We start from the raw sequence: 20,780 nt of genomic DNA on the forward strand, positions 1-20,780 counted from the left end.
TGGGACGCCCGCCCGGCCCCGCCCGGCGCGTCCGCGGTTACCCTCGGCGGCGGCGGCGGCGGCGGCGGCAGCGCGGCTCCCGGGCGTCCCCTTCGGCAGCGCAGGATGGACGCGCGCCCAGCCCCGGAGACCGGAGCCGAGCCCCCTCCACGGCGCTGCCAGGGCCCGGCCGAGGACTGTGCAGCCCTCTCTCTCTTCCTTCCTTCCTCGGGGAGCTGGGCGCAGCCTGCGCTCATCCCCGCGCTGAAACTGAACACCCGCGCGGCGCGGCGGCCGCCAGGAAGGAGGAGGGAGGCCGCGGCGGCGACAGGGAAGCTAGCCGGCCAGCGCCAGGGGAGGCCGCCGCCGCCCACGGCCGCCCCCTCGCCTCGGCTGGGTGGGGGCACGAGGGTAGCTCTGCAGGCGGGCGCTCAGGAACGCCTGTACCCCCGTTTTCAGGGAGTGTGGACGCCGTCCTGCTACTGGAGGTGACCACCCAACAAAGCCACCTTCCTTACATGTGTCCATTGGGGCACGGCTAGGGGTTGGAGGGAGTGTCAGATCCCAGGTCTGGCAGGCAGCTCGGAGACCAGGTTATGCTGCTCTGGCCCTAAAACAGATTATCTCTGTGACCTTGGGCAACTTACTTTCCCTCCCTGAGCAGGTTTTCTCATCCTAATGGCAGGGAGGTGACCTGAAGTTCAACTCTCCATTCTAAGATGTCCCTTACCTGCCCTCTTAGTACCTGTGTAACCGTGCATCATAGAATCACTGTAGGAATTCACTGAGATATATACATGTTAACACAGTACCTGGCACTATGATACTTTGGTTATTAAATCAATTTTCACAACCCTCTGAGGTCATTCCCAAGATTGTCCCCATTTTACAGATGAGAAAGCAGAGGCTCACCCACCCAGGTCTCTATCGTAGTCAGTGATGATGCTTACCCAGGCAGCCTGTCTCAGAGTTTCTCAGGCCTCCTCCCAGTCTAACCTGGCAAATCCCAAGACTCTCAAAGAAGCAGTGTCTGCAGGTTACAGTCAAACTCAACCACTGACTTCCGGCTGCAGGAGATGGTCCAGCTCAAATCAGAAGTCCTACCCTCCAGGGCATGCTCACCAGGGCCACAGCCCTCCTCCCATTCTGTCCCCACACCCTTCCCCTAAACCCCAAGGGGGCAGGACACCTCTGCAGGGTCAGAAATCAAGCTTCTTAAGTCTTTGGCCAAACCCCATCTCCTGGGGCTCTCCACCAATGTTAATTAATAGACTCTAATTATCAAGTGCTAATACTAACAGCTACTTATATGCATGGTATCGTTACACCTTTAAAACAACCATGGGGCCCCCGGCTGGCTCAGTCAGCGGAGCATGCGACTCTTGACCTCAGGATTGTAAGTTCAAGTCCCACATTGGGTGTAGAGATTACTTTAAAATATAAAATCTTCAAAAAATAATAAATAAAATAAAATATAAATAAATAAATAAATAAATAAATAAATAAATAAATAAATAAGACAACCCTATAATCCCCATTTTAGGGAAGTGAGCATTGAAGCCATTTCAAGGTGGTCAACTCCCTGGGCCAGGGTTTTGCTCCCCGGTGTCATTTACAGGATGGCCCGCCTATTAGTACCTCTCCAATGGCCTGCTGCGAGCTTATACTGTGAACTTTTTTGCAACTGGCTGATTTTTTCACCATATGTATGTTCTGTCTATTTAAAAGAAAAAATTGTATGACAAGAAATATCTCTCACCTTGGATCTGAGCACCAGTCATTGAGTGGGTGTTCTTGAGCAAGGTCTTTGACACACAAAATATAGATGGAGTTAAATGAGCTGAGAGAAGGCCCTGACAGCTGGACCAGGCTGTCCCCACGGGAAAATTATTATTACTTTTTTAGTCACAAATGCCTCAGCTTAAGCCCCAGCAGGGATCACATCAGATTCATCTGTGTTAAGTATAGCACCCACCAATACAGCCCTATAATTATTCTAACCAACTGTGTGACATTGGACTAAATGTTTCCCCCTCCTGGAACTCAGCACTCCCATTTGTTTAACTGATCAGGGGCCTCTAACTGGTGGCCCTCATGGGTCAAACCAGACCGTCGATGTGCTTGGTTTGGCCAGCTCTGTTTTGTTTTTTTGTTTTGTTTCTTAAGAAGAATTTTGGGGGGAACCTGGGTGGCTCAGCCGGCTAAGCGTCCAGCTCTTGATTTTGGCTCAGGTCATAATCTCATGGTCCGTGAGTTCAAGCCCCGTGTCGGGCTGTGTGCTGACATCACAGAGCCTGCATGGGATTCCCTCCCTCCCTCCCTCCCTCTCTCTCTCTCTCAAAATGAATGAATGAATGAATTTTTGAAGTTATCCACATCCACACCAGCCCCTACCGTCTTACATTCAGCTGCTGCACCTGTTACCTGCACTGAAGCATATGAACTTCAGTTTCCTTGTCTGTAAAATGAAGAGAGTAACACCTGCTTCCAGTACCATTAAGATGTGCATGCTAAGTGTTTAACACAGTGTCTGCATCTATACATGGCAGCACAGAAAGGCTGGGCTTCTTTGTTCCTCTTATAAAGGTGTGGATGTAGAGAGGAAAAGCCAGAAATCCAGAAGCCTGGGATGTGGGTGTGTGGCCCACACAGTTCTATGCCTGTGTGACGTCAACAGCCTCTCTAGGTCAGATTCCCTGTGTGATATATTACACAGAGATGACCACTTCTAATACCAGCAAACGTGGTTGAGGAGAGCTGAAAGTAAATGAGCATTGCCGAGATAAAAGCCCAGTGCAACTGTGAGAGAATAGATCGAAAAGCCAAGGATTCCGATGGCAGTTGGAGACTTGTATCTACACGAGGCCACAAAGACAAACATCTTGTCCTACCCACATGTCACATCCACTGTAGGCTCCATCTTCCCTGTAGCATGGTTGGGAGGTGGGGCAGGGATGACAGGATCCCCACTTTGTAGAAGGGGAAACTGAGTCCCTAAGAGGAGATGAAAGACTTCCTGCAGCCACCAGAAACTGCCAGGGGCAGCCCTTGAACCTTGCTCATCCCAGCACCCAGCTGCACCCTGTCTGGGTTTCAGCTTCACATCCAATTTTTTCCCCAGTTCTCCCTGCCACCCCCATAAGGTGCAGGGAGGAAATGCGGTTCACTCCCAATTATTTGGGAGCCGAATATATGCTTTATGTGGGGTCCCCCTTCCTTTCACTGCTTGTCAGTTCACAGCCTGTCTCCATTAAGCCGCAAACCTCATTTCTGCAAGCAGCATGTGAGGAGAGAAAAGATTTGTTAATTTCCCTCTGGAAGGCATTATAATACCCAGTGGTCCTAAGTGAGAAAGGTACGCCCATGCCAGAGACCTAGGAGATTGTGGAGGCTTTAAAACATGCCCGCTAGTCCTTGAGACTCCCTTTTTCAGAGATAGAGCCAAATTCCCCTCCCCTTGGTGTGTGGGCTAGACGTAGTACCTCACTTTAATTTAATAGAATATGATAGAAGTAAACAGCATGTGATTTTTCAAAATTGGGCATAATAGGCACTGTGGCTTCTTCCTTGCTCTCTCTTCCCCCACTATTTGGGGTGGGGGAGTACCAGCTGCCATGTCACAGGGACTCTTGAGCAGCCCTATGGAGAGGCCCACAAGGTGAAGAACTCAGGCCTCTTGCCAACAGCGATGTGAGTGCACCATCGTGGAAGTGGGCGCTCTAGCCCCAGTCAAGACAAGCCCAAGAGCAACTATGAGCCACTCTCAGATTCCTGACCCACAGAAAGTGTGAGGTAATGTTGTTCTAAGCTGCTAAGATGTCTTTTTTTACGCTACAAGGTTTTAGGAAAATGTTATGCATCAACAAACAACTAATACAAGGGGTACTCCCAAATAGTTGTCAGTTTATCCGATTATGAGGAATTTTCCAAGACAAATAATTCTGGATGGCCAAAACATCCCTGCAGGGTAGAGATGGAGGGCAGGCAATGGCGGATGTGCACGGGGCAGCTGATGTTCCTTCAGCCTGCCCTGTCATCCTCTTTTTCCTTTTATCTTGCTTTTTTTTTTTCCTATAGTAATCTTTACGCCCAATGTGGGGCTCAAACTCATGACCCTGAGATCGAGTCGCATGCTCTACCAACTCAGCCAGCAAGGAGCCTCCCTTTACCTTGCTTTAGGTTTCCTCCCAACACTTATCACCTCCTGAATTATATTATTCACTTGTTTACTTGCCCATCTCTTTTCACCACCTGAATATAAGCCCCCTGAGTACAGGAACTTTGCTTTATTCACTGTAGCCTACCAATTACTTAGACTAGAGTCTTGCATTTACGGGCAGTCAGTTAACACAGCAATAGATAACTGATACACTAACATATCCTTTACATCTTTTGTCTCCCACAAAGTTACAGCCACCCCCTTGACAATCGCCAGTACCCCTAGCCTTAAGTATCTCAACCAGAACCCATTAAAATTCTGAAATCCCCCCCTCCACGATCCAACTGCACAAACCCTAGAGCCGGGGAGAAGGCAATGATGGGTCTGTAACACTTCTCTCTTCCCTCCTGCAAACCTTATATCAGGTGACCTGTCAGCATGGGAGCTCTGACTTCTAGAAACAGTGTCATTTTAATTAAATTCCACAGAACCATTCTGTGGTCCCAGAGGACTTCATCATTGCGGGATTTTTACCTTGCTGATTAACTGAAATCAGCATTCTTTACAGCCAAACCAATGGAAGATTCCCAAAGTGACAACTTCCTTCCTAACAAGGTTCAAATCCTGTAACAAGTTCCCAAGGCCACTGACAGAGTTTGTAAATGTATTTGCCACACAATCCAACCAATGAGTCAAAGACACATGGTTCTAGAAAATAGTGCATGGGGCTCTTTTTGGTAATTTGATAGGATTCTCAAGGTATTACTAGAACTTACTATTCAGAGGAATTTTTCTATCAGGTGAATATACCAAGCATCTAAAGGGGGCAAGGCAGTTGAAATCTAGGTCCCCCAGTGTTATTTTCCCTTCCTAGACACATGTCCCATCCAAGTCCCTGCTCCCTCCTGGCCCAGCATTTGCCCTATGGAGGCGATGCACTGCTTTCCACTCTCACTCCACCCCACTTCCTTCAATCCACACAGCGGCAGCACAACTTGTGGCACGCATATCTGCACACATCCCTCTCTGCTTAAGATCTCAGAGAGGCTTCTGACTGCTCTTAGGAGAAACACAGACCCTTCATCCTGGCGCATCAGGCCCTGAGCAGCCTGGCCCACCCACCGTCCTGCACCCCCCACCCACTTCCCTCACTTTGCTCCAGCCTCACTAACCTTCCTTCCACAGGTCCACCTGCCCGTCTTCCTGACCTTCCTAGCCATCCCACCAGGCTCTCTGCACACAGCCAGCCCTCTTCACCTAAGTAACCCCACTTCCCCGAGACGACGGCCCTGCCCTCCGTGACTGAGAGTGCCCTGGTACACAATCCTGGAGCACTGTGGATCTCTGCCTTTTGGTCTCGACAGAGCTGCAAATTTCCATTTGTTTCTCTGATTGTTGGATGAACATCTGTCTCCGGATAGACTACAAGCTCCGTGAGGGCAGGGAGCTCACCTGGTTTTCTCCTTTCCGCATTCTCAGTGCCCAGCACCAATCAGATGTTTAATACATATGCTGACTGAATCACCCAATCAATCGATCAGAGCTGTGATCCACCCCTAACTAGTCTCTGAGCCCCACACTCTTTCCTCCAGCTCTACCCTCATGATTCCATCAAGGCCCCTGGCACTTCCCTTCCTCCACCACCCCCCTCCAAGTCCCTCCCATCTCCTCTTCCTTTAAAGCCTAGGTGCAGTGTGCCCTCTGAGAGGACTTCCCACTGCCACCAGCCAAAAAGGATTCCTCCTCTCCCTGTCCCGTCCCCAGAACTGGTTTCACTCTACCTAGGATGAGATGGCACCTTACCCCATGCGTTATACGACACATTCTCCAGAGGGTAGGGGCTCTTAATCTCATTCATCTTACTTCCCCACCCAAGGGGCTCCAGAAATTTTGCTGTGATCGAACGGGACAGGAACAGAACTGAAACCCTTCTTCCCTCCCCACCTTGAGCTCATTCTTTGTGTCTGACGCAGCCCAAATCTAAGGGGTGTAAAGAGCTTCAGCTTCAAGGGGAGGAAAAATGCCTGAGAAATAATTAAAGAAAGAGAGAGCTTGAAAGCAAAGCCTTGAGAAGCCAGGGCCAGAGTGCTGGCCTCTCTTACAAAGCTGGCACCGATTCTACATTCACTCTACCCTTCATTCAGGGTGGAGTGAATGAACAGCTCACAGCCTTCACGCTCCTGGGGGCACTCCTGGCAGCAGGGCTGAGCAGAAAGATATTAATGGATTCAGAGCTGCCAGAGCCAACTCTTCTAGGAAGCCCAGAGCAGCGGTCATGCCTGGGACGGCCAGCATCTCCTTCCCATTTTGGAGATGGAAACACAGACGGTCTGAGGTGGAGAGAGCCCCGATAGCCCCAAGGGTCCCCAGGGTCCGTTACCGAAATTCTAGAATGTGGGAGGGATCATAGGTGCCTCTGCCCATGTTTAACGACTGGTCTCAGGACTTACTGGTCCATATGTAGTGATGTCCCTGCAATTAGACGTGGCCATCTTCTCGGCCCAGAGCCGACCTGCCGCTTCGAGACACCAGCTAAGGAGTGTTTAGTGAGTAAGTAGCCCTTGGGCTTTGATCGGGAAAAGTTCTGGATCAGAGGCCCTGCATCTCAACAGCAAGCAGCAAAAGAACACCAGATCCCTTCCCAGCCCTTGGCAAAAGCAACGTGTCCACGGTCTGCCCACTCCCAGGGCTTGCAGTCACTTGGCAGGAGTAGATAAAGGTCTGGCAAGCACACAAGTACAGAGAGACGGTCCCCAGTATTCCTCCCCTCCACTCAGATCACAGGCCCCGAGGGAGAGCTGGCAAGGAGGCCAAGAAGGACCATCTGGATGGGGAATGCAGAGCCCCTGTGTTCCAAGGCGCCAACCTGCTCACGCCAAGGACCCCCATCCCTTACATCCCAGCAGCACCCTGTTGGGCTAGGAGACACCCCCACCCCCAGCTCCCGCCACTAGCCAGGCAGTCTTACTTCTTCACTTTCGGGTATTTCATCTCTGCAATGGCGTTCGTGGCTTCTGTCTGCTTCTCCTTCAGATGCTGGGGCCACATGTTGTCCACCCAGTCCACCAGGTCTACCTGAAAGCCAGATCGCTGTCAGCACTTCCTGTCTTGAGGTGCCCTTCCACTGGGCTTCCTCACCACCTCCACCCTTCCCCATGCTCCCCACGCCCCTCCTGTCCTTCCCTGGGGCTGACACTGCTGGCCTCAAGCCTGAAGCAAGTGAGGCTGGGCAAGGAGAGGAGGCGGGAGGGAGGCGTCAAGGAGAGGGACGGCGGCCGGGGACCTACCACAGTCGGACGCTTGACCAGGTGCTCCAGCTTGGTGTGGCTGAACTCAAGGCTGATGACATTGTACAGCTTATCCCGCTGAGCCTCAGGAGTCTCGTAGTACCGCACAAACTGGGACATGCTCATTTCCGCGCCCTTCTGCGTGTTCACATCCATCACGTCCACCAGCCGACGGCCGCCTGGGGGCAGAGTGCACGTGCTGGCAGCTCCTGACAGCTTGGGGCCCGGATCCCACTTGGGGTCCCCATGAACAAAACCTGCCTCTTCCATATGCCATGTCTGCTCTGTCACCTCATCCACTTGGTTTTCCTCACTGAATCTCTCTCCACTGCTTCCCTGCACCAGCATGGCCTCCACACTGGTCCAGTCCACCCTTACTAGTCTCCAAGACAACCTCCGAAGCGGTCTCCAGACGCTCTCCTCCCGTCCAGAACATCCTAAGCAGTCTCCGGACTCCCCCCATCCCGTCCAGAACATCCTAAAAGGTCTCCAAACTACCCCCTCCTGTCCATCCTCTACAGTGCTGCCAGCGTGAGCTTTCTAAAACAGAGACCTGCCCATGGACACTCTCTCTCTGCTCAAAACCTTCAATGCTCCACACTACCTACCAAAGAATCTCTTAGCATGGCACTCAAGGTCTTTCTGTTTATTCACAGCACTAGGATAGTACTTCTTTCTTTTTTTTTTTTTTTAATATTTATTTTTGAAGGAGAAAGAGACAGAGTGGGGGGGTGGGGCGGGGCAGAGAGAGAGGGAGACACAGAATCTGAAACAGGCTCCAGGCTCTGCTGTCAAGCACAGAGCCCGACACGGGGCTCGAACCCACAAACCGCAAGATCATGACCTGAGCCAAAGTCGGACGCTCAACCCGACTGAGCCACCCAGGCGCCCCGGATAGTACTTATTTCTATAGAAAATTAGCTGTTTGGTAGTCTCCCTCCCTGGTCTGTGAAGCCAGGAGTTACTTGACTTCTCTGAACCTCTGTATCTTCATCCTGCCATCTCTAATTTTTTTAATCTTTTTTAATGTTTTTTGTTGGGGAGGGGGGAGGGGCAGAGAGAGAGGGAGACACAGAATCCGAAGCAGGCTCCAGGCTCTGAACTGTCATCACAGAGCCTGACGTGGGGCTCAAACTTGTAAACGGTGAGATCATGACCTGAGCCAAAGTCAGATGCGTAACCAACTGAGCCACTTGGGTGGCCCTGCCATCTCTTTTCATAGGCTAACTGTGAGGATTAAATCAGATGATGCCCACAGAACTACTAGGCACAGTACCTGGTACTGAAATGCATGGGTCTCCCCCTTATTCCCTGGGACTAATCACAATTCCTAAATATGTTTTGTTGGCTTTGTTGTCTTTCTTCCCTACTGTTCTGTAATCGTTGCCAGGACAGAAGTCCTGTCTGCCTTGCTCACTACTTTACCCCAAGTATCTAGAACAGAGCCTGGCACATGGCGGGAGCTCAGTACATATTTATGGAACAAGTGAGGAATATTGGCTGTCCCAGGCAACATGTGACGTACGACTTCTCGTAGGAACCACCACTGAACTGAAAGGAATGAGGGGCACCCCTCTCAGGAAAGTCCCACTTCTCATCTCAGGAGTGAGCTAAGCCACCTCCCACTGCTTCCCAGAGACAAAGGAACAAGCTCAGGACTGGGAGACAGGAGCGGTCAGCACTAGCCCTGGGACCAATAGCAACGAACAGAGCTTCAAGGAAACCACAACCCTTCCGGGACTCTACTTCCCCATCTGTAAGATGGGAATAATAATGGCTCCAGACCTTCAGTCAACATAGAAGGAACAACCAAAGTAAGCGCTGTGAGCAGTGAGAAAACAGACACACAGCAGATTGCCAAATTCATGGTGATTGAGGATGAAAGCTGGCCCCTCCTATCTGTCAGGACACAAAACAAGCATCAGGCCTGGAATGAGGAGCCCACCATCTGTTAAGGAAAGACCTCAATTCCCCATTAGCTCAGTGACAAATACATGGTCCATGGGAACTTAGAAATGTATAAACCAGGGGAATTAAGAAAGAAAGAAAAGAACAAGAAGCAGGAGATCACCTTGTTCAAAGCCACTCCAAGACAGAAGAGCAAAGTAGGCAGCAAATGACAACCCGTGGGCAAACCTGGCCCACGGGCTATGAACAGTTTTTACATTCTTAAGTGATGAGGGAGGGGGGGGAAATCAAAAGAAGAATATTTTTTAAATTTATTTACCTGGGAGGGAGAGAGAGAAAGAGAACCCCAAGCAGGCTCCACACTGCCAGCACAGAGCCCAAGTGGCTCGAACCCATGAACCGGGAGTTCATGACCTGAGCTGAAGTCACTTAACCAACTGAGCCACCCAGGTGCCCCTCTGGAAGAATATTTTGTGATATGAAAATACTACAAAACTCAAATTTCTGGGTCCATATATAAAGTTTTATTAGCATACAGCCACACTCTGGTTCACACAATGTCTCTGGCTGTGTCCATACTGCAAGGGATAAGCTAAGTAGCTGACACAGACTAAATGGCCGGTAAAGCCCAAAACACTGACGCTCTAGATCTTTACAGAGAAAGCTTGCCAACCCTTGAACTAGACAAAACCCTCATGGAACTTACATGCTGATGTGACTACTATTCCCATCTAGTTCAGTGCTATATACCCAGCTCTGTGCACAGAGCCTGCCTTATAAGAGGCCCAAGTTCAGTATTTGCTGAATTAATACACAGTGCATTTCACATAACAGGAACTGAATAATAAAAATAATCCCATAGGCACATATGAGAACTTGGGTGTTGCTATCTTTTGGGTTCAATATCTAATTTTTCATAACCACCCCAGATGCTAGGTAGGACTGTCCTTGTCTTATAAATGAGGAAACTAGGGGTGCCTGGGTGGCTCAGTCGGTTTAGCATCTGACTTCGGCTCAGGTCATGATCTCATGGTCTGTGAGTTTGAGCCCCATACTGGGCTCTGTGCTCACAGCTCAGAGCCTGGAACCTGCTTTAAATTCTGTGTCTCTCTCTCTCTCTCTCTCTCTCTCTCTCTCTCTCTCTGCCCCTCCCCTGCTTACGCTCTGTCTCTCTCTCAAAAATAAACATTAATAAATTAAAAATAATAATAATAATAATAATAATAATAATAATAAATAAATGAGGAAGCTAATGTCTACAGACGATGGGATCGGCTCGTTGTCCAGAACATACTCTACCAATTAGAATAGTCAATATTTACTAAGCACAGGTAAACTCTCTCCACAGGTTATCTTAAGTTCATTATGGTTCTGTGAGGTAGAACTTCACTTATACCCATTTGATAGATGAGAAACCGAGGCTCAGACAACTAACTAGACCCAAAATGCCCAGTTAATGAGCAGCAGAACTGCAATGTGATGCCAATTCAATCTAATCCGGTGCCCAGGCTCCTGTCCCCCGACTCCTGTTCCTGTCCTATGCAATACTGAATCCAGATCACATGCTATGGTTGAAAAATGATCTCTGCCTTCAGGGACTGGCTCCTGACCCCACAGATCCTGAGAAGACTCGGAGAACAGCGTTGTCTTTGCTTCAGGAGTGCAGATCCACCAGGGGGCATCCCTGAACTTTGCTGGAAATTCTGGCCTGCTCTGGACAGTGCTGGCTCCTACCTTACCCGGGGCTCCTGGAGCAGGTAGGCTCTGCTCAGCTTTTCTGGGAAGCCCACTTGGCAAAGAGGCTGCTATTACAGCAGGGGAGTTGAAAGAAAAACAGGCACCCAAATCCTCCCCCGTCTCTGGCCAGCCTCCCACCTCCCGCAGCCTCTCCTTCCGAACTTTGCACAAGGTCATTTCTGCGAAGCCCGCTGTGGAAGGACTGCTGGGCAGGTAGATAACAATCACAGACCTAGAGGCTCATGCAAGTCAGCACTGAAGACTGGAGCTCAGTCGCCTCTATCAGCACAACAAATTAAGGAAAGACTTCATGGATCAAAAACCAGCTGGACGTTGGGCCTCTTGGTTTCTCTATCAGTTTCCCCATCTGTAACATGGGGACAAAAATGGCAGCTTGCCCACAGGTTGATCTGAGCCTTAAGGGAGATAATGCACATGAAACACTTCCATAAAGTGCCTAAAGATAGGTATTGTTACCTAATTGGCCAAGTTCATCTATAATTACAGGTGGAGAAAATTAAGCAGTACAAAGTCAGAGCCACTTAAATCTCTGCCAGACAGTCCAATGGACTGACTACTTCAGATCCTAAAACATAACAGGGATGACTAACAGGTGTGAGGTTTTTATGGCGGGTGATAACAATGTCCTAAAACTGACTGTGGCGATGTTTGCACAGCTCTGTGGACAGATGAAAAGCCACTGAATTGGACACTTTAAATAGTTGAATTGTAGGGCATGTGAATGATACCTCAATAAAAATGTTATTAAACAAAACAACTCAGGCACTAAATGACCAACAAAGTTGGTTATTCTAAAAGTAACTTTTTTCTTTCAAAAGTCTCGCAACGGGTCACCTGCATGGCTCAGCAGGTTGAACATCCAACTCTCGATTTCAGATGAGGTCACGATCTCACGGTTCATGAGATAGAGCCCCACATCGGGCTCTGCACTGACAGCTCAGAGCCTGCTTGGGATTCTCTCCCCTGGCCCCTCTCTCTGCACTTCACCTGCTTGCTCACTCTCTCTCAAAATAAATAAATAAACTTGGAAAAAAACAAAAACAAAAACATGATACTCAGTGAAAGAAGCCAGACACCAATGGTCAAATTTTTTTTTTTTTACATTTATTTATTTTTGAGAGACAGAGCACAAGCGGGGGAGGGGCAGAAAGAGAATGAGACACAGAATGGGAGTCAGGCTCCAGGCTCTGAGCTGTCAGCAGAGAGCCCAACACAGAGCTCGAACCCACAAACCATGAGATCATGAGCCAAAGTCAGACGCTTAACCGACTGAGCCACCCAGGCGCCCCACCAGTGGTCACATATTTCATGAAGCCATTTATATAACATGTACAGAAAAGGTAAGTCCACAGAGACTAGAAGTAGGTTAGTGGGTGCCAGGGGCTGGGGGATAGGAATGAGGAATGAGTGTTAATGGCTATGCGTTTCCTTTCAGGGTGATGAAAATGTTTTGGAACCAACAGAGAAGTAATGGTTGCACAACATTGTGAATGTAACAAATGCCATTGAATTGTGTACCTTAAAATGGTTAATTTTATGTTATGTGAATTTCACCTCAATAAATTCTTTTTTTTTTTTTTTAGGTTTTATTTATTTTGAGAGAGAGAGAGAGAGAGAGAGAGAGAGAGAAAGCGCGAGTGGGGGAGGGGCACAGAGTGAGAGGATCCCAAGCAGGCTCTGCGCTGTCATTATGGAGCCCGACACAGGGCTCGAACTCACAAACCATGCGCCGAAGTCAGACATTTAACCAACAGAGCCACCCAAGCACCCACAATAAATTATTTTTCAAAGCAATGTAAGATATAAATTTAAATCTCATATATTTCCTCCAACCTGACAAGAACAAGAACTTCATTTCTTCCTCTCTCTCTCTCTCTCTCTCTCTCTCTCTCTGTCTCCTTTTACCTAATTGTTTCTTGTGAGTCTCCCTTCATCATGGACCAAGAGCTTGGGCCATGCACTATTTCAGCTTCTCTCTCTGCAGAGGCTTCACAAACCGCCCACAATGCCCTTCCCTCCTCTAGGGAGGCACTAGGTGTATGCATGGGCTCAGTTCTTCACAACTTAACAGGGCTTAGGGATGCAGGCAGAGGTGGGAAACCCTAAACTGAGACCAGGAAATGATAAACAAAATTCAAGATGGTAGTGGAATGGTGACCCTCCAAAGGATTTACCCAGAACTTTTGAATAGGACCTTATTTGGAAAAAGGGTCTTTTAGAGGTAATTAGTGTAAGGATCTCAAGAGGAGATTGTCCTGGACTGAGAGTGGGTCCTAAATCCCATCACTAGTGTCTTTAGAAGAAGGTCAAGGTCAAGTGAAAGATGGAGGAGAGTGTGAAATAATGTTATCTATAAGCCAAGCAATGCCTGGAGTTACCAAAAGCAGGAAAAGGCAAAGCAGGAGTTTCCTTCAGAAACTCTAGAAGGAACCAATGCAGTCAACACCTCAATTTTGGACTTTGGCTTCTAAAACTGAGAGAATAAATTTCTGTGGTTTTAACCCACTCGGTTTGTGGTACTTTGTTATGGCAGCCCCAGAACACAAGACAACAGGCACCTCTGGGGCGGGAGGGTCTCACAGGAACATGTAAGGAATTACAATCCTTCCTAACCTGGGTGGCAGGCGTTCGTTTTAGAATTTTCTTGTTAACTTTTCAGCATATATAATACATTCCACATGCAAAAATGGATCAAAGGACTCATGTTTCAGGTTCCTGTCTTTCCTCAGAGCATAAGATCTTTAAACAAAGTACCCCAATGTCCTCATCTACAACAGATAAGACCACCTACCTCAAAAAACAGTTGTGAAAAAAACATTTTTAATTTAAAATTTAATTAATTAGATGTAATTTAAAATTTCATTTTTTTAATTAAAAAAATTTTTGGGGCGCCTGGGTGGCGCAGTCGGTTAAGAGTCCGACTTCAGCCAGGTCACGATCTCGCGGTCCGTGAGTTCGAGCCCCGCGTCAGGCTCTGGGCTGATGGCTCGGAGCCTGGAGCCTGTTTCCGATTCTGTGTCTCCCTCTCTCTCTGCCCCTCCCCCGTTCATGCTCTGTCTCTCTCTGTCCCAAAAATAAATAAAAACGTTGAAAAAAAAAATTTAAAAAAAAATTTTTTTGTTTCACATTCAGACAATTAATGCTGGAGGCAAATGAAAGGCTCTTAAAGGTACCAAATGTGCTATGGCATCTCACTGCATACAAGCTAAAGATTTGGGGGCACCTGGGCAGCTCAGTCAGATGAAAGTCTGACTTCAGCTTGGGTTGTGATCTCTCAGTTTGTGAGTTCAAGCCCTGCATCGGGCTCTTTGTTGTCAGTGCAGAGCCTGCCTCAGATCCTCTGTCCCCCCCTTCTCTGCCCCTCTCCGGCTTGCACTCTCAAAAAAAAAATAAACATTAAAAAAAAAAAAAAAAAAAGGGGGCGCCTGGGTGGCGCAGTCGGTTAAGCGTCCGACTTCAGCCAGGTCACGATCTTGCGGTCCATGAGTTCGAGCCCCGCGTCAGGCTCTGGGCTGATAGCTCAGAGCCTGGAGCCTGTTTCCGATTCTGTGTCTCCCTCTCTCTCTGTCCCTCCCCCGTTCATGCTCTGTCTCTCTCTGTCCCAAAAATAAATAAACATTGAAAAAAAAATTTTAAAAAAAAAAAAAAAAAAAAACTAAAGATTTGTATATGCAACTCACAGCTTCCTGTCCCTGCCAATCTAAAATGACAAGATTGTCAGGGCACCTGGGTGGCTCAGTTAAGCATCTGACTCTCGATTTCGGCTCAGGTCACAACCTCACGGTTTGAGAGCTGAGGGTGGAGCCTGCTTAAGATTCTCTCTCTCACTCTCCTGCTCCTCACCCCCCACCACTGCTCACACACGCATGCACACTCTCTCAAAATAATTAAAATAAATTAAATTAAATTAAATTAAATTAGGGGCGCCTGGGTGGCGCAGTCGGTTGAGCGTCCGACTTCAGCCAGGTCACGATCTCACGGTCCGTGGGTTCGAGCCCCGCGTCGGGCTCTGGGCTGATGGCTCAGAGCCTGGAGCCTGTTTCCGATTCTGTGTCTCCCTCTCTCTCTCTGCCCCTCCCCTGTTCACTCTCTGTCTCTCTCTGTCCCAAAAATAAATAAACGTTGAAAAAAAAATTTTTTTTAATAAATAAATAAATAAATTAAATTAATAAAATAAAATAAAATGACAAGAATGTACATATCAACCCCTTCTCTTTCAGAATACTTCTGACTCATTAACCTGAGTCCCAAACTTGCACAATAAATGTACAATTTTGACAACTCTAAAATAGTAGGTCATCATATCAATACTATTCTATCAAGTCAGTATTATGTATGATGCCAACTTATATACAACGAAAATCAAAGACTATAATAAAAAGATGTCAAAAAACATAACAACCCAAATCTGGTTCTAAAAAAAATCCTCTTAAAACTGGGTAAATTTATCCATTTTTGTGAGCACATATTATATGTACACACATATGATATACACAATGCATGTAATAGGCATGTGTGTATAAATATGTCACATATGTAAACAATAATATAGATATACATTAACATGTACATGTATCATAATGTACACACATATTTACATTAGAAAAACTCTAAAATAAATTAGATGTTGTATATTCAGTTATTCATGGTATGTACATCGTAATGTACAAGTTGCTGATACACATATATATTTCATTGCAGTTCATCTGCCACACAATGTTACATCAGTTTCAAGTGTACAACAGTGATTTGACAAGTCTCTGTGTCATGTTATGCTCAGCACTAATTGGAGCTACCACCTGAAACCACATGACACTGGGACAACTCCTGCCTGTACTCCCTATGTTGTGCCTTTCGTCCCCATGACTTATTCATTCCGTAAGTAGAAGCCTGTACCTTCCACTCCTCTTCACCTCTTGAAATTAGTGGTAATTTTTTTTTTTATGTTTATTTTCGAGAGAGACAGACAGACAGAAAAACAGAGCGGGGAAGAGAAAGGGGCAGTGAAAGAGGGAGACACAGAATCCGAAGCAGGCTCCAGACTCCGAGCTGTCAGCACAGAGCCTGACACGGGGCTCGAACTCACAAACCATGAGATCATGACCTGAGCCGAAGTCGGACGCTTAACCTACTAAGCCACCCAGGTGCCCCAAAATTAGTGTTTTTTTTAAAACACGTAACACCTTCCTTACAGGACATTCATATCCACATGTAACTGTGAGTAAATTGTGGGCACAAGTGTGTTTTCAAATATGTATGTGCCTTGCATACACCATGACACTTGCCTTTTGTAAGATATTTTATGCAACACTTACATCCTGTTTATTTCCATCTATACAGAACCCCCACAACAGACACATATATATTAACCTATAAACTATGACTTTTGCAGCTTTAAAGTAATCTAGTTCAATAGTATCATTTACTTACAAGGGTGCAATAATTTCCAAAAATGTACCATGACCCCCTAAAAATGTTATTTCCCTGCATACGTCAAGGTATTTTATTTATTTATTTTTTAATGTTTATTCATTTTTTGAGAGAGAGAGAGAGAGAGAGAGGCAGAGAGGGAGACAGAATCCAAAGCAAGCTCCAGGCTTCGAGCTCACAAACCTCGAGATCGTGACTTGAGCCAAAGTCAGACACTCAACTGACTGAGGCACCCAGGTGCCCCAAGGTATTTTAAAAAATAATAAAACTAGGGGCACCTGGGTGGCTCAGTTGGCTAAGTGTCCGACTCTTGATTTTGGCTCAGGTCACATTCTCACAGTTTGTGACATCAAGCCCCACATTGGGCTCTGCACTGACATCTCAGCCTACTTGGGATTCTCTCTCTCCCTTTCTCCACCCCTCGCCCGCTTGTTCTCTCTCTCTCAAAATAAATAGATAAACTTAAAAAAAAAAAAAGTGTGGAGTCAACTGAGGTGGTCCATACAAAATGCTGGAGGTATGAAAGGCACAGCCCGGTGTTGGCTCCCTCCTCTCCTGGGCCTAACCTTAGTGTCCTCTATCCCACTAACCGGCTTACCCTGCGGTCTCCTATGGTTGAATTGTGTCCCCGAAAAGAGATGTTCAAGTCCTAACCCTGGACACCTGTAAACGGACCCTATTTGGAAATGGGGTCTTTGCATTTGTGATCAAGCTAAAATGAGGTCAGAGTGGATGAGAGTGGGCCCTTAGCCAATACCAATGTCCTTATAAGACACGGAAAATTTGGACACACACAGAGGGGACACAGCGACATAAAGATGGAGGCAGACATTGAAATCATGCAGACACAAGCCAATGTGTGAACACCAAAGAAGCCAGCAACTGCCAGAAGCTGGAGGAATCTTCTGGAGAATTCTCGCCTAGAGACTTCCCAGGAAGCCTGGCCCTGCCAACACCTTGATCTCAGACTTTTGGTCTCCAGAACTGTGGGGGAATACACTTCTGTGGTTTTAAGCACGTAGGGTGTGGTGCCATGGGAGCCTCAGCAAACCAAAAGCAGGGCGAGAGAATGACAGGGTAACCCCACAGGGTTCCATAAATATCCCCAAAGGCAGAGAAGGGCTATTCTGCCCCCCTGGCCTCCCCCACCGCATCCCCCCCGACCCCCACCACTGTCCTAGGCGTTACAGGACAGACATACCCTGTAACTAAACGTAGTTGACTAGAAGCTTCGAAAAGAGAAAATGTCATCCACCAATGACATCCTACCACTTAATCCTAGATGCTAATTCTTTGTCAGCTTGTTTATTGTCTCTCTCCCCTACTACTCTGTAAACAACATGAGGGCAGGAGTCTTGTCTGTCTTGCTCACTACTCTATCCCACATATCTAGAACAGAGAGCCTGGCCCATAACAAGAACTCAGTAAAAATACTTGTGGAATGAACAAATAATGTTGGTGTTTTCTAGTTATATGTTCTGCCCAGCATATGACATATGATCTCACATGTAAGTAACAGTCAAACTGAGAAATGGCCTGGGGGTGCCTCAAGGTGGGTATGTGTAACCCTCTCCACGCTAGAGATGAAGCCCCCCAACCTGAAAAACATCTGGAAATCGTGAGCAACCAGGAGCCCCACCAGTGCGACAACTGTCCCTGAACACAGAAGGATGTGGGTGGGAGAGGCCCGTTTTTTCTTTTTTGAACACACACCAGGCTCCCATCACCCTCATCACAATCCCCAGGGCTCTCAACGCATCCTCACTTCCCTCTGCTCTTAGCCAGGTGCAGGCCCCAGCTGACCCCACCTCAGCCGGCCCCCACCCTCTGATGAAAAGGGAAGTCAGGACCTGGAGGGATGGGAGCAGTGAGGAGCAGCTGGGGCTGACGGGGGAGTAAGGGTATGCAGGAAAGAGGCCCGAGGGTGTGAGAGGCTGAGTGACTGGGTCTGGAGCGGAAGGTCGAGACACTGGTTCTAAGAATAGTTTCCTTGGTGTGCAGGGGAGCTCCATCCAGCTCCCCAGGTGTCCTGGAAACCACAGTCTGTGGGAGGGCTTGAAGCAGGAAGAAAGGGAGGAGGGAAGTCAGTTCTTTTAGGTGCCTGGGCTCCATAAACATAAACCCCCAGGGAAACGCGAAGACCTAGAAAATTCAACTCTGCTGGGTTCCGGCCCCCAGAGGGTAGGGAGAAGTGCAGAAATGATAGCACACTTTCAAGGGAGGCAGAAAGAGGTGGGGAGAAGTGACCATGGGCTTGAGTCTAAGATAAGGGCTAGGCTGAAACAAACAGCAGAATAGGGGAAGTGTCTCTCCAAGTGTCTTCCAGTCAACAAATGACAAAGGATGATCAAACTAGACCGTCACCAACCTTGTAGCCCCAACACGATAATGAAGCTAGACATCAAACATCAATGCCTGCCAACATCAGACAGAGAGAGAGACAGAGAGAGATGACCTGACATTATGTGCCTCCTGATGGAAGAACAGAACATCATCTGTGAAGCAGTGTTGCCAGAAAATATGAATGAATGAATGAATGAATGAATGAGTACATTTCTGTGCGGAGAGACAGAAATGAACCTGAACCTGATCAGGAGTCTACATCCAACTGCCAATTTACGGAAACTACACAAGAAAGAACACAAGCTACTCCAAGGGTATGCCGTTGGCAAAATCCAGACCATGAAAACTCTACAGGTCAAACAATCCAACTTCTTCAGACTGGTGTGAGATGGTAGGAGGGCCTAGAGATTATAAATAAGAGATTTAAAAGGCATCACAACCAATCACAATATAAGGACATTATTTACCTTTTGACTCATAGAACTGGCAAAACAAAACAAAACCAAACAAAGAAGTGATACATAGGGTAACATGAAACTGGGAGTTTGAACAATAAATATAGATATTTACATATTTTATTTATTTTTTAAATTAATTATTTTATTTTTTTAAGTAAGCTCTATGCCCAATGTGGGGCTTGAACTCACACCCCAAGATCAAAAGGTGCACACTCTACTGACTGGGCCAGCCAGGTACCTCTGATATTTACTCATTTTAAGGAATTATTGTTTTTATTTTTTTATTTTTATTTATTTATTTATTTTTTTAATGTTTATTTCTTGAGAGAGAGAGAGACAGAGTGTGAGTGGGGGAGGGACAGAGAGAGAGGGAGACACAGAATCCAGAGCAGGTTCCAGGCTCCAAACTGTCAGCACAGAGCCCGACACGGGGCTTGAACTCACCAACTGCGAGATCATGACCTGAGCCAAAGTCGGACACTTAACTAACTGAGCCACCCAGGCATCCCAGGAATTGTTGTTTTTAAAAGATTAGGTGTGATAATGCTATTATGACTAAGGTTTTATTTATTTTATTTTTCAAAGCTTATTTACTTATTTTGAGAGGGAGAGAGAGCAGGGGAGAGATGGAAAAAGAGGGAGAGAGAGAGAATCCCAAGCAGGCTCTGCCCTGTGAGCACGAAGCCTGAGGTGGGGCTCAAACTCATGAACCATGAGATCATGACCTGAGCTGAAATCAAGAGTCTGACACTTAACTGACTGAGCCACACAGGCACCCCTCTCCTCATTACTTTTTTAAATTCTCTCCAGCAAATCCCAGCTCTATTCCTAGCTCTGTGGTTTCAGGGGACTCATTTACCCTTTCTAGAATTGGAAGGGTGTACATTTGTAAAAGGGGCCCGTTGATGTAAGAGAACCTAACACAATGTCTGGCACATGGTAGGGTGTACAATGCACTTAGCCACTAGCCACAGAGCTGGTCTGGGTCCTGATGTTTTGAATAGGAAATGAGGAGGTGTCCCAATCAGACAGATGGGGGAAAGGGAGCTCATGCCCCTGCCTCATATGTGGTCTTCTTAGGCCCCGCGATTTTAACCCTGAAGACACAGCCCCGTAACAGGCTCTTTTATTCTCACATGAAGAACCACACTGGAGGCAAGGGTGCCTGGTTTGTTGGCTCCTCCCACAGGAGGCCACGCAAAGAGCGGTAGATGCCTCCAGGGCACCTGGAACAGTGTCAAGAGCCCTGGGCTGAGTTCCAGTCCCAGCAACCCTAACTGACCCTGCTCCAGGCCTCAGTTGCCTCATGTGCAAAGGCAGGAAGAATGACCTTTACACTTCTGTTTTTACCGCCATAGAACTCCTTCTTCAAACAGAAGCTCTGACAAGAGCCAAAGGCATAAATAAAAACAAGCAGCTCAGGTTAAAGCAGGAAGGGGGGGGGGGTGCGCTGAGAAC

General features: G+C 47.4%; 1 protein-coding gene across 10 annotated transcripts in view; it reads right to left on the bottom strand.

Moving 5' to 3' along the window:
- KDM2B (lysine demethylase 2B) overlaps positions 1–20,780 on the bottom strand; it is a 154,578-nt gene that overhangs the window by 88,171 nt on the left and 45,627 nt on the right. For all 10 annotated transcript variants that reach the window (XM_040444135.1, XM_040444136.1, XM_040444132.1 and 7 more), the window contains 2 exons: positions 7,426–7,604; positions 7,107–7,213 (listed from right to left, as the gene is read on the bottom strand). In XM_040444135.1, the coding sequence (XP_040300069.1) occupies positions 7,107–7,213; positions 7,426–7,604 (286 nt within the window). The remainder of the gene's footprint in view (positions 1–7,106; positions 7,214–7,425; positions 7,605–20,780) is intronic.

The sequence above is a fragment of the Herpailurus yagouaroundi genome, unplaced genomic scaffold, assembly GCF_014898765.1.
Source record: "Herpailurus yagouaroundi ecotype Mexico unplaced genomic scaffold, PumYag 191, whole genome shotgun sequence".
In the NCBI taxonomy this organism is placed as follows: domain Eukaryota; kingdom Metazoa; phylum Chordata; class Mammalia; order Carnivora; family Felidae; genus Herpailurus; species Herpailurus yagouaroundi.